Source organism: Pseudochaenichthys georgianus, chromosome 11 (genome assembly GCF_902827115.2).
Source record: "Pseudochaenichthys georgianus chromosome 11, fPseGeo1.2, whole genome shotgun sequence".
Taxonomy (NCBI): domain Eukaryota; kingdom Metazoa; phylum Chordata; class Actinopteri; order Perciformes; family Channichthyidae; genus Pseudochaenichthys; species Pseudochaenichthys georgianus.
In genome coordinates this window covers 20,983,036-20,997,062 of record NC_047513.1, presented here as the reverse complement: position 1 = coordinate 20,997,062, position 14,027 = coordinate 20,983,036, and the positions used below count along the sequence as shown (strand labels likewise).

General features: G+C 39.1%; 2 protein-coding genes across 2 annotated transcripts; one reads left to right on the top strand and one right to left on the bottom strand.

Annotated features, from left to right (window-relative positions):
• The first annotated feature begins 878 nt into the window (after positions 1-878).
• On the top strand, positions 879-7,177 carry zcchc17 (zinc finger, CCHC domain containing 17). The gene is given in 9 exon segments (XM_034094454.2): positions 879-991; positions 993-1,077; positions 2,015-2,047; positions 2,050-2,217; positions 2,220-2,280; positions 2,368-2,468; positions 2,599-2,747; positions 6,914-6,938; positions 6,941-7,177. Coding segments are annotated over 9 exon segments (816 nt in total). The 5' UTR covers positions 879-937; the 3' UTR covers positions 7,081-7,177.
• Positions 7,178-9,104: 1,927 nt separating this feature from the next.
• Positions 9,105-13,010, bottom strand: fabp3 (fatty acid binding protein 3, muscle and heart). Its single transcript, XM_034094156.2, is given in 5 exon segments — positions 9,105-9,550; positions 9,640-9,741; positions 10,972-10,994; positions 10,997-11,143; positions 12,911-13,010. Coding segments are annotated over 5 exon segments (339 nt in total). The 5' UTR covers positions 12,924-13,010; the 3' UTR covers positions 9,105-9,496.
• Positions 13,011-14,027: the final 1,017 nt, after the last annotated feature.

Below are 14,027 nucleotides of genomic sequence, written 5' to 3'. Positions count from 1 at the left end.
TACACTATCTATGCAATTATCGATTGGAATTTATACATCGCGTACGGACAGATTATCCTATTGTTGGTTCTCGGGATAATCGTGTTAGCTAAAACAATGCTTTAATCTAGCGAACTAACGTTAGCCTCATTGCTACTTTTCAAGCTAAGCTATTATGTTACAGCAGATGTAAAGTTAAGCATGTGTACTGTAATAATAATAATACATTTTATTTCTATAGCGCTTTTCTTGAACCCAAAGACGCTTTACATTTGGGAGGGAGGGTAGACAAACAAAACAAAAAACCAAAACAGAAAAGTACTGTAGTCTTTTAATATTTTAAATATATCCGAAGTGCGTCTGCTTATTATGTATCCCAATTTAAGAGAATTTAGCAGCATTTTTTTTCTAATGCTAAATAAGAAAGAGGATTTTGGTAACTACACAACATTGTATATTTTAAAAACTCAAATTATATGTCTTTATATTGATGTGTTAAAAAGACGTTTAATTACATTTGTGTTAAAAATAACTCTTAAAACAATTTTAAAACCATGTTATTTTATGCAATTTAATATACTTTTTGTTTAGCCATTTATAAATATTAGCCCACAGGTATACAATACTTTATAATAAAGTACAGTGTCCCCTATTACACAGCTTGATTTACACACCATATAGATGCCATTATTGTTTATTAGTTTGCAATAATGGAGTAGTTTAAAAAGATGCACTGGAATAGTGTCTTATCTATATCAATAAAATGAGTGTTTTCTGTAACTCTTGCCTCCAAAATACTTGATTGGGAGTGTTGTATAGGAATTTATATGGACTAAAAACAACCTCATCTTCAAAAGGAACATTCACGCCTATATTTTTGACACCGCAAGTAATTCAATTATTCAACTCTCAATCTTCTAGAACTGATTGATCCCTGTTGTCCCGTCCTGCTGAGAACATGTCCGACAGTGATGGCCAGGCACACGAGCCTGCTGGACTGGAGGGTCTGCCAACCATTACACAGCATTTCCAAAGGAGAGGTGGTCTCTGTGCAGACATACGGAGCCTTTGTGAGACTGCCAGGCTACAAGAAGGAAGGTGGGGCGAAAGTTATAGTAGACTTTTAATATAAACATTTAAAAATCTCAGAGGGGAAAAGTCACATGTACACAGTTACATTCACAATTGGAAGAGAACGTGCTGTAAAAAGCTTAAACAACCACCAAATACAGAGGAGTGAGTAGCAGACAACAAAAATAAGAATATTAAACCTTTAGGGGAATATTTTAAAGCTTGCAATGGTGGGAAAGCAGTTAAATCTACACTGACATGAACTATAATGAGAAACAAAACTAAGAAACATGATGTGGCAGATACACGATATAAATCAACACCTGCATCGGCAGCCAGGTAAAACCACTGCATCATGGGACTTTGGCCAGGGCCAAAACCAATGCAGTTAGTAGAAAAGAACACAGGAAGCAATAAGCAGCCCTCTTTGCAAAGTGTCTGTCAGTGATTGATGGAGCTGTCTCAGCAATAGTTAGCAAAAGAGGCTGCAAGGCACCTAAAGCTACATGTTGCTACTAGATTGGGATTCAACATTATTTCAAAACTCCTCCTCCGATTGCACTATGGATATTCAGTTCTGCTTTGTTTTGTATAAAACAAAGAGGCTGTAAGTGACCTGCAATATGTGGATATGTTACATAGAGCAAGCATTATTGTATAATGTCTTATGTTAGCATAGTGACACAGTGGGAACATGGACTTCTTTAGTAAAGGGTTAGAGTGTTTGCCGTTGGTAAGGGTTGCTAAGAAGTTGAACACATTGATGAATCAAGATGTCATTCATATGTTCTATTTTCACCCTTTACTTAATTTTTTATTATGATTTGCCTCAGCACAATCGTCCTTGAACCTGCATGTCCTACTAAATACTGCTGTTCGTTTCCACCACTGGAGGGTGATATAAGCAATGTTTTACTGTGAAAAATCCATCATCCAAACAATTTTTTTTGCATTGCACATACAGGCCTGGTACATGTGAGTGAGATGTCAGCATCGAGGGTGAGAATGCCTCAGAGATTGTCGATATGGGGAAAAGATCTGGATTAAAGTCATTGGAGAGAGGTAAGAAGACACACACAGACACATTCTGTGTCAGTGAAGTGAGCAGAAAGACTGATATCTTGTGCCCCATCTCCCAGATTCAAGGCGACAAGGTGAAGTTGTCCTTCTCATGAAAGCTGTCAATCAGGGAACAGGACAGGACTTTGACCCAAACAATGTTAACGGAGAGTAAGTGCTCGTGGTTTTATAATATCTGCAAGTTTGTGTCTCAACATGGGTGCACAGACTTGTAACATTGTCTGTTTGTGGTTGCAGCCAAGATCAGAGGCGACGTAGGAAATTCAGAGATCACACAGGCAACAGGATCACACTGGAAGCTGTTCTCAACACAACATGCTCAAAGTGCGGCTGCAAAGGTACTACAGTCATATCTCGAAAGACAGCAAACAAAGATACTTCATGTTTTTTTTCACTTTTCTACAGTGATATTTGCTTGAAATCACTTTTAAATGTGCGTAGTATAAAGGAAATCGTTACCCTTTTCAGGTCACTTCACAAAGGACTGTTTCTCCACTCCGGGCTTGCAGTACGCTCTGGTGCCTGAAGAGGAGGATGCAGCGTCACGGCAACAACCACTGCTGACCCCAGCTGTTGCACCACAGCTAGACTCAGACAAAAAGAAAAAGAAAAAGAAGGTAAAATCATGACAGTTACTGTCCTGCATCACTTCCTTTTTCCCCGAACTGTCCTTTCATTTTGTATTCTCGGTTGTGAGTCATCTGACACAACAACCCACATGTCTCTGATTGGCAATGCATGACTGTAAGAGATGTAAGACGGCTTCTTGAGAATCGACAAAAATGTTGTCTCTGTGGTGGCTTTTTCTGCTGATGTAATGAAAAGTAAATGTTTTATGACTGAGTTTTGAGGAATTGCACCGGCTGTCTCGTTGCTTATAACAGGGTTCGTACGGTCATTGAAACCTGGAAAAGTCATGGAAATTCAAAATGCAAATTCCAGGCCCTGGAAAAGTTATGGAAAACGATGTTTTTCCCAAAGTTTTGGAAAGTCATGGAAATGTAACTAAAATTGCGTCAAATAAAATGAGCTGTTATGTGCATCAGGGCCGGCCCTGACCAATTTGCCGCCCTAGGCAAGATTTTAGCTGGCGGCCCCCCCAAATGCAGACACTCACTATGATTTGCGCGTGCACGGTTGTGGCATGACCACCAACACAGAAAGATATTGACACAGATGTGTGCAACTGTATTTAGTTTCCTATCCATTTGAACATGATTTAAGTGGGGGAGGGACCTCACCTCCTCTAGGGGGGTCCGGGGGCATGCACCCATGGGTAGACCTTTTTTTTTTAATATTGAAGTTACAAGCATCAATCTGGTGCACTTTGAGAGCAACATTAGGAGATCTATGGAACAATCTCTCAACACCCAGATGAAACAGAACTGTAAGCAGATTTTCTTTTTCTTTATGGATATTTTACAAATCACTCCCCTTTCAAACTGTATTCTTGTTTATTAATAACAACTTTTTTGTACTGTCAGTATTTTATACTGTTTTTCACCTATTCTCTTATTTTTTTATAACTATAATGATCATATAAAGGTGTGCCTTTACCTCACTGAGCTGAGGTTATCAGAGCCTCTCAGTCGTTCAGGAGAGAGCTCTCTAAAGCTCTCCCCCCACGGCCGCTTACAATGTCAATTCCAATGTAAATTCCAATGTCAATAAAAGCACCGAAAGCACACAGAAGCTGTGTACGTTTTTTGGGAGTTTTGATTTATTTAAAATGAATACAAATACAAAATTAAAACCTATATTGCACACTAAAACCATTATTTCAAAAAAGAACAATTCTTCACATAAACCTCTGGTTTTACTGGGACTGGGGCAAGTTCAAATTGGATTTTTGGGGGGGGCGGGTGTGCCAGAGTTTTATGGGCGCTGACGCAATATATGCGTAGTTCTGTTAGTATAAGATAATAAGATGTACTTTGTTGATCCAAAATCGGGAAATTGTGTTTACATTTTAAAAAAATTGTTTAAATGAATAAGAAAAGAAAAATTCTAACTTTTTTTTTCTTTTTTCGGCGCCCCCTATGTGTTGATGCGCCCTTAGCATTCGCCTATACTGCCTATGCCGAGGGCCGGCCCTGTGTGCCATCATGACGCGCATGGTGTTATTTTTTAATATATGAAGCGCGAGCTGTGTGCTCGCTGCTCCGGTATGAGGGTCAGCTAGATTAGCTACGGTGCGTTCGTTAACTGTGCGGAGTCACTGTGGCACAGACTGCACCGCTGGTGAACAGCTGTTAGAACGGGCCGTTCAGGTGTTCAGAGCAGAGCGGCAGAGCGTGATGTGAACTGAAATGTTTTTCTGTCACAATATCATTAAGGAATCGTTGAGCTAGCTAGCTAGCATACATTGTCACTATCTGACTTAGCTTTAGCCTTCGTTTTCTAATAGTTTTTTTCATAGCTATAAACGGAGGTGGTATAAGTATAGATATTGTGCTAGAGTAAAAGTACTCAGATGTTGTTCTTAAAAGTAGAAGTACTCAGATCTTGTACTTGAGTAAAAGTAGAAGTACTCAGGTCTTGTACTTGAGTAAAAGTAGAAGTACTCAGATCTTGTACTTTAGTAGAAGTACTCAGATCTTGTACTTTAGTAGAAGTGGAAGTACTCAGATCTTGTACTTAATAAAAGTAAGTACTCAGATCTTGTACTTGAGTATAAGTACTCAGTCTTGTACTTTAGTAGAAGTACTCAGATCTTGTACTTAGTAAGTAAGTACTCAGATCTTGTACTTAGTAGAAGTACTCAGATCTTGTACTTAGTAGAAGTGAAGTACTCAGATCTTGTACTTAATAAAAGAAGTACTCAGATCTTGTACTTGAGTATAAGTACTCAGTCTTGTACTTGAGTAAAAGTAGAAGTACTCAGATCTTGTACTTGAGTAAAAGTAGAAGTACTCAGATCTTGTACTTGAGTAAAAGTAGAAGTACTCAGTCTTGTACTTGAGTAAAAGTAGAAGTACTCAGATCTTGTACGAGTAGAAGTACTCAGATCTTGTACTTTAGTAGAAGTACTCAGATCTTGTACTTTAGTAGAAGTGGAAGTACTCAGATCTTGTACTTAATAAAAGTATAGTACTCAGATCTTGTACTTGAGTATAAGTACTCAGGTCTTGTACTTGAGTAAAAGTAGAAGTACTCAGGTCTTGTACTTGAGTAAAAGTAGAAGTACTCAGATCTTGTACTTGAGTAAAAGTAGAAGTACTCAGTCTTGTACTTGAGTAAAAGTAGAAGTACTCAGATCTTGTACTTGAGTAAAAGTAGAAGTACTCTGATCTTTAGTTAAAGTAGAAGTACTCAGATATTGTACTTGAGTAAAAGTAGAAGTACCAGAGTGTAGGAATACTCTGTTACAGTAAAAGTCCTGCATTCAAAATGTTACTCAAGTAAAAGTACAAAAGTATTATCATCAAAATATAGTAGTAAAGTAGCGACAGTAAAAGTAGTCGTTGTGCAGATTGGTCCATTTCAGAATAATATATATGATATGTTTTATAATGATTGATCATGAAAGTGTTCTCAAAGCTGGTAAAGGTGCAGCTAGTCTGAATGACTTTGTAGACTGCAGGGTAGCTGGTGGATTTACTCCAGGTGGAACTAAAGTCTGATTCAACACTTGGTTATATTTCACATCATCTGTAAAGTAACTAAAGGGATTAGATACATGTAGAGGAGGAAAAGTACACCATGTACCTCTGAACTGTAGTGGAGGAGAAGTACACCATGTACCTCTGAACTGTAGAGGAGTAGAAGTACAAAGTAGCAAAACATTGAAATACTTAAATAAAGTACAAGTATCTCAAAATTGTACCCACGTATAGTACTTGTTGAGTTTATGAACTTACACCAGTGGCTATACAGATAGAAAGACTAAGCCTTGAACAGAGGCATGACAATACATTTTCAAAATGCTCAACAGTGCTGCCAGAATTATAAACTGACTGCTACACAATTAAAATAAATGCTTTTATATATTTCTATTAGATGTGACTTTTGGCGTTTCTGTTATTATTGACACTGCTGCTTTCAGGGGGTCAGGGTCGGGTCCTTGCCACCTTTTTCATACCTGATGACTTTGCCTCCCTGACTACAGTTGCTTTAGCGTGTAGAAGCTAGTAAGCCTACTATTTGATTTGTTTTAGATCGGCACAACATGTTTCATATGCAGATGTTGTTTTCCTGTTCCATGTTCAAATAAACCATTTTCAGTGGGAATTTTTTTTTGGTCATGGAAAATGAGGTAAAGGTCATTGAGAGGTCATGGAAAAGTCATGGAAAATCATTGGTGAAAAAGTGTATGAACCCTGTTATAATCTCTGCATGGTCGATGCTCAAGATCCTTTTGTTGCCACATAATAAGAGGTAAATAAAACGGCACCCACCCCTTATCCAACTAAGATGAAGCACCTTAGATACAGATTATCACATTTATTGAAGAAAACATATTCGAAATTAGATCTGTGCAAAAATCCTTTGATCAGAGACCTTCAAGGCAAGAACAGATATCAAGTGAATGCAGCAGTACAAACATAATTTGATTGGCCCTAATGCAGAACATGTGTCACTGTCAATCAGTTGAACCTGTTGGGCAAAAAATAAAGGGTCCTCTATAAAGAAAGGTAAAGGAAGACCAAAATCCCATTGAATATACACAATTGGCAATATGTACAACCAGAGAGAATATACAACAATAGAGATACATTCTTTTGTACATTATGCTTCCGATATAACACAAATCTTACATTCTCCTTGTATTTATATCCTCCAGGAGAAGAAAATGAAGAAGAAGAGGAAGAGGAGAGGAAGGAGTCAGGGAGCGACAGCAGCAACAGCACCAGTGACGAATGCAAATCCAAGAAGAGACGCCACGAGCACGACAAAGAGGACAAGAAGAAGAAGAAACACAAGAAACACAGATCACACAAACACAGCTGAGACAGCCGCACATACGTACGCAACATACATATCTTCAGTCACACATACTGCAGCTATCACACAGACGCAGAAGAGGAAGTGGTTGGCATCAGACTGCCAGATATGTATCTTTTTCTTTTTTATCCCTCCACTTACAGCTCAATATAGATATCTTCGACCATATGGGTTAACCCATCTTCTTTAAAGCTTGCAGACTTCCTATCAAATTATGTCCAGAGGGTAAAGGGTTGCAAAATCACAAGCCCCACTTGTCCTAAAGTAACCTCTGGCTCCCATTCAGAGGGAGGAGTGTACTCATACTGTATGTAACAGGATAAGTGAAACCAATATGGCTGCAGGCTTCCCGCATGGAATCTAGATATTGTTTTACATCAGACTTAGATTTAAAATCCTTAAAGTAACCCCCTCAGAGAAATCCACACACAAACAGGAAGTAGTACAGAACAACAGGACGTGTAATACCGCACATGTAGTGTGACAAGGATCCTCAGGTTGTGATGATATCCTAGAGCTATATTCAGTTCATTGTCCATTAGCATACTGTGTCTTTGTATAGCTTTCAACCACACAGCTGTTTTCCTGCATGTCAACTGTTAACTCCATTAAAGTTGTTTTTATTTGTAAACAGAAAAAATGCCTATTGAAGTCTTTGTTCTCGGCCCTTGAACTCATAATGTTGCTGTTTTTAAGTAAGCCCATGTGGGACCAAAACACACACACGCACGCAACATGATAATTGAAGTTGGGGCTGTTCCACCCTGGGGTCAAATAATGTCAGGTCATGACTGAGCTGATGGTTTGACACGTCCGGTTATGTCCAACAAGGTCAAAGGCGCAAAGTTGACATGGCAGGGTTTGTTTTTCTTTCAAAGATAACCCCTGTCAGTGAAAGACAAGAGAAGGAGATGTTAAGGGATCTGCATTGTGCTTCTTGTGAACCTTGTCTCAAAAATCCCTCTTGGAGGATTGTGGAGAAAGATTGTTTCCCAGCTGCAGTGATTTGGACAACTCCAGTTCATTCTTCAGTCTAAAACTCCTCTTCTTTTTGTACTTCTCCTTTCTGCCCTTATTACCAAACAGATGTACAAATAGATGTAATGTGGCCAGAATTGTATTGCACATAATTACATGATAAATGGAAACCAACACAAAGACTTTAGAAATAAGAAACTACTTTGCATATTTGTTTAACTTGTATTACAATGTTTGATTTGACCTGGGGGACACTTGGGTAAGAGGAACATTGAAATATTTTTGGAGTGAACTTTTCCCTTTTAGCAGGGTAAAGAGGTTGAGACAGAAAGGGACATGGATCACCCTGCAACCTTTCAACCTTCTGCTAGCTGGCAGTCAGAGTCGCTACTCATGACATCAATGGTACTGAGGGAGGGAATGAGCCGAATTTAGACAGCACACACACTCACACACCTAAGTACAAGCACGACACAACACTGTCCAGTGAAGGACATTTGGTGTATATTTAATTTTGGGGCACTTTTTTAAAATAGCTGGATTTGATGTGGAATGTATGCCCAGATTCAAATGCATCGAGTAATCACAGCCTTGTGCCAACACGAGTGAATGAAAAACTTGAACTAGTTAATATATTTACCAAAATGTTAATCTTTTTTGATCCATGGTTTCTGATAAGTCTTGGCCCCCTCTTCATTTCTGACACAGCTTGATGCCAGATTTAACAACTTTCCCCTTCGTAGTCAGGGAGAGGACAAGATACTCTCCCACACACAGGAGCTGCTGAGGAGCTATAATTAACTGAGTCCCTGTAAAAAAAGCTTTGATGGAAACTCTGGTCACATTCTGTAGATACTTGTACAGTTGTGTTGCCCTACAGATTTTTTTACACAGTCACATTAGACTTCAGACTGAACACTCAAGTTCAGCACTGAATTACTGAATCCTTTTCTGTTATCATCTATTGATCTCAACTGTAGTCAGTACATTTACTTAACTTTTCTGTAATGCCATGTGCAAACACTAAACACCTCAAACACAACCAGGAGCCGTTTGATTGGTTTAACAGTTTGTCCAACAGTGTAGACACTTTATTTGCTGTTCACGTTGCAATAGACAACCGTTGAAATTCAAACACTTAACCAAGTTTATCATAGGCACCATGCAGAAAACATTTTCTAAAAAATAATTATCATCCAAAACTGGATCTTTAGAGAGCAAAACAACAACAAATCATCAGAAATTATTCAGCGTTTCTTGCAGTATAGGGACCACAGTATAAAGAAAATGATGTTACAGTCAGCAGTGATGTTAATACTGAGCACAGTGTGAGGGGAATCTGCGGCAGCCATACGAGGTTTTATTGTTCTGGGTTGTAGTTTTGGGGTCGCAGGGGCTTTAGCTGTGGCAAGAAGATGCTGGAGGGATGTTTCAGTGCTGGGATTTACTCTGCCTTAACGTAGCGACGTATGGATTCGACATCATCCATTTTTAGTGTCTGTGATGGAGAGAAAAAGACGGTTTGAATACAACAAACACACACATTTGATTTATTTTGTATTGTATGCATTTGGTGTGACCACTGACCAGTGTGAGGCTGTTGCCGTTGACTTCCCTGACCAGGCTGGTCTCTTTTCCGTCCCACTTCTGGGTGTGCACCAACTTCCCACCATCAACTGTTACAAAGGACTACAGCAAACAGGAACAAGGAAAAGGGAGATTATTACATATACAAGATAATGGGCCGTTTAATGTAAAAAATACATTTAAATAGAATTTTGAAGTCTTTGCTTAGCTGAGGGTTATATTTCATGAGGCTATTTAATATCTATATTTCAGTAATTATCAGAAACAAGCACTTTACTTTTTAGTCAACTACATTTATTGGACAGCCTACCTTGCAGATTTCACATTTGTATAGGTACAACTATATGACTAGCTATAACAGAGGATAAATGTGACTTACTTAAACTTCAAAATGTTGCTTTAGCTGAACAGTGCTATCTATCAAAAGTAGTTTATAATCCATATATATTTGTAATATAATGTTGGCTAACATAACCAACATAAGTTCATTGGGGTCTTTTACGTCTTGTAAATGTAGCTTATTGCTTGTAAAAGCAAGAATGTATGATTTATTTCTCTCTAAATGTAAATAGTGTCACTCTAGAGTCAGTAATAATGTGCCAATAATTTATTAATAATCCAACACTCAAATGGTGTATACACTTTCACTTTTGATACTTAAAGGTGGGGTAGGTAATTTGAGAAACCGGCTCGAGTGCGCTAGAATTTGAAAATACACAGCCGGAAAAAATCTGCCACTTCCTACAGAGCCCCTCCTCCAACACATACGAATGCGCACATGACCAATGAGGGCACGAGATAAGTTTGTGCACAGATGGAAGGCTGACCAGGTAGGCCACCCAGTTACTTTAGCCGGGCCGGCTCAGATGATTGGTCGTGCTTTTTACAGTATTACGGCTTCCAGATGACATTTTTTACGGATTTTTTGTCAAAGCACTTAAGATATTCATTGCTATCGGGGATGTCAAGAGCATTCCATGGAATATAACAAAAGTGTATCTCGAGCCGGTTTCTCAAACGTACCTGCTCCAGCTGTAAATACTGGTTATTGTTGCCTCTGCCCTGCCCATTTTGGGAATTAAAGTTCTGGCAGAGATTATAAAAAAGATGATTTACAATGAGCCACAAATAAGGGTTTCTCTAGTCCTTTCTTATATGAAGCACTCTAATGACTAATTATCCTTGTCATATATTTATGGATACAGTATTTTATTAACATATATGGGTTTCATAGAGTCACTTCATTACTCTTTTTAGAAGGTTACACATTGATAAAGTAGGTTTCGCTCTTGCTTGTTGGTAGTATTTGCTGATGTGCCTTTGACCTCTCACCTTGACTTTCCTGTCATCAGCGGGGTCTCATCGAACTCCTCATCCAGCTTGAAGGAGAGCTCTGTGTTCTTGATGGCGCTCTGTGTCTTCAACGTCACCTTGTCTCCCTCCACTGAGATGATGGTGGTGGGCTTGGTCACGTTCCCGACCTGGCGTGTAGCGAAGCCAACACCTGTAGAAAACAAAGACACGTGGGTAAATGCAATATTCTGGTGAAGGATATTAAGAACAGTGTAGCTTTGATGCGCAAGCCAAGCCCCGATCAAATAAACGGGCAACGCCTTGCCTCAACTGCCAATGAGCATTAGGCTAAACACCAACAAAAGCACTATACAGGACAACTAGCAGGAACGTCTTTTGTAATCAAGTAAAGTACATGACGCTAGATCAGAGTGAAGTCATCATACTACAATTGTATTTGAAGTACGTTTTTTGGTTTATTTGTTTCTGTTTATATTTTTCGAAAGTATGAATACAAATTATAATAGCTGATAATAATAATAATAATAAAAAAACAGTAGTCATGTACGTGTCCTTTGGCTCTCCTTCACGCTCTAATCTCTGTTTGTCTTCTGTCCAACCTTGCAGCAGCACGTTCTTCAAACAGTGCATGGTCCCATTGACCTGTCTGAGCACGCATTTGTGCAAATCATTACCCCTGTTTCTTTTAGGGTGGGTGTGTGTGCGATAGATCAAGAGAGCATTTGATTGAATAATAGTGACTCACATATTTAATAGAAGAGAAAATCAGGTCCTCTTTTTTAGCTGACGATCCAGTTTATCTATAAGAGCTGAAACAGCTTCTTTCCCCCGTGTGTGTGTGTGGTGTGTGTGTGTGTGTGTGTGTGTGTGTGGTGTGTGTGTGTGTGGTGTGTGTGTGTGTCATCACTCAGGAGGATTAGGGTTGAAGGGTTTCTGTGTTGAGTAGAGCAGACAGGTCGTCGCTCATATGGCTCTGAGGTCAGCGGGCATGAATCTCTCACTCGCAAAGTCAAACAGTGCGGTGTCATTCTTCACGGTAGTAAAATTCAGAGCCCCCATCACACACACATGCCAAACTATGCGTGAGATATTTGGGTCCCCAACTTATCCGTGCATACATGTCGTCCCATTAGCTCCTGAGCATTGGGACCACCTTAATATTCAACTCCTCCCATGGCCTGACACAATGAACGGCTTTCAGCGAAGGTCACCCACATTATGCTCAAGTGAGTGAATGCCAGCTTGTTGTTCCCATTCAGCGTTTCTCACAGTGGGGGTTGGTGGGGGGGGGATTCTCCACTAAAGGAAGGCCCCTCCCTTATTCAAGCTGCACCATGTGGTTAACCACTCTTCCTCTTATACCTCCCCCCCTGGTTCCCATCCTCTCCTGTTTTCTTTCTCTCTTCTCTGTTCTAAGGATTTATTGTCAAATGCACAGTAGCTACAGTGTTGTTACGGCAATGAAAATCTTAAGTCCCTCGCTCCTCTAACAATGCCACATAAATGTAAGACATAAACAGTAAAAAATGTAATTAAAACAGTAAAAATAGTGCAAGAAAAAACAGAGTTGAAATCAAGATTATGTTGTAACACCAATGTGGAAGTAATAAGATAAGATAGAACTAAGGAGTAGTAAACCATATACAAGTCAACTATGATTCAATATGCCAGAAAATGATGTAGGTGACCAAGTGAATGCAGGAGTCTATATACATATGAATAGAATTAGATAAATATGGACACCTAGTTTTTTGTCTCCATTCTCAATCTTGGTTCCACCCTTGTTTAGCCCTTCTCCTTTATCTTCCATACATGTCCCATCCATGGCTGTTAGCACAAAACACTCCTTATTATCGTAGTTAATTTGTACATGTGCTCGCATGTAGTACTGGCAGCCGTGCATCATCCCTCGGCTGCCCATCACACATGCGCGAACACACCCTAAACACATGCTTACCCAGCTTCTTCATGTACTCATCAAACTTCTCACTATCCTTCAGGTTCCAGGTGCCAACGAAACATCGACCATGTTTGCAGCGGAGTGGATGGGTGGAAAGATAGAGAGACTGTGTGAGGGTGTGAGAGGTAAAGCGAGGAGGGAAGATACAGACTGTGGAGAGGGTAAGAGGCACGGGGAGTATAGTCAGCAGGACCACGCGCTGCGCTGCAATCCTACTGGCTGGCTAACCACGGCTGTTCGTGACGTCATCAGGCTGTGCAGAAAAGGGAGGAGAGAGAGAGGGAGGAGAGAGAATCAGCAAAATTGAAGATCTACAAGTAATTTACCTTGGAAAAAATTACCAATACCAATTGTACATCTGCTTCAACTAAAAGTCCTGCATTTAAAATATTGCTTAAGTAACAGTACACAAGTATTGTCATCACTAACTTGACCATCACTTTCTTCATTGATCCCAATTTGGGATTTGTTTCTCCGTTACATATATATATATATATATATATATATATATAGTACCAAAAGAGAAAATAATGTGTTATTAGTAATGGCCTATTTCATAATAATATATATACACCATATTTTGATTATTGATGCCTTAAATCACAGAGCTCTTGTAAAAGTGGAGCACATATATATTACTTTGCTGCTCGACATCTCAATGCTTATTTATATATTCTGAAATGTTACCGGTAACTAAAGCTTTTCCTAAATGTAGTCGAGCAGAAGTAAAACGTATAAAATTACTTTAAAAGTACTTAGAAGTACTAAAATTGTACATAAGTATAATAAGTGTACTTCACTGCACTCCACCACTGGCAACATGTTAGTTCGTTCGTGAGTGTGTCATATTTGTTTTTGCAAAAATAGCTGACACGCAAAACAAGTACATTTAACTGAGAATTAGAATATCTTATGTTTTGGCTGTATTCAGTTATTAGTGTTTTAAGTGGTTTGTGTACAGGAAGCCATAGCGTCATTTTGGCAAAGCCCTGAGCCTGTTTTTCAGGTCTCAGGCTCGAAATGACATTCCCAGAACAAATTACCATATCTTCCCTTCTAAAAGGGTTACATTAATAATCTTTTTTCTCAAAGTAATGATAAACCTGTGAGTTGG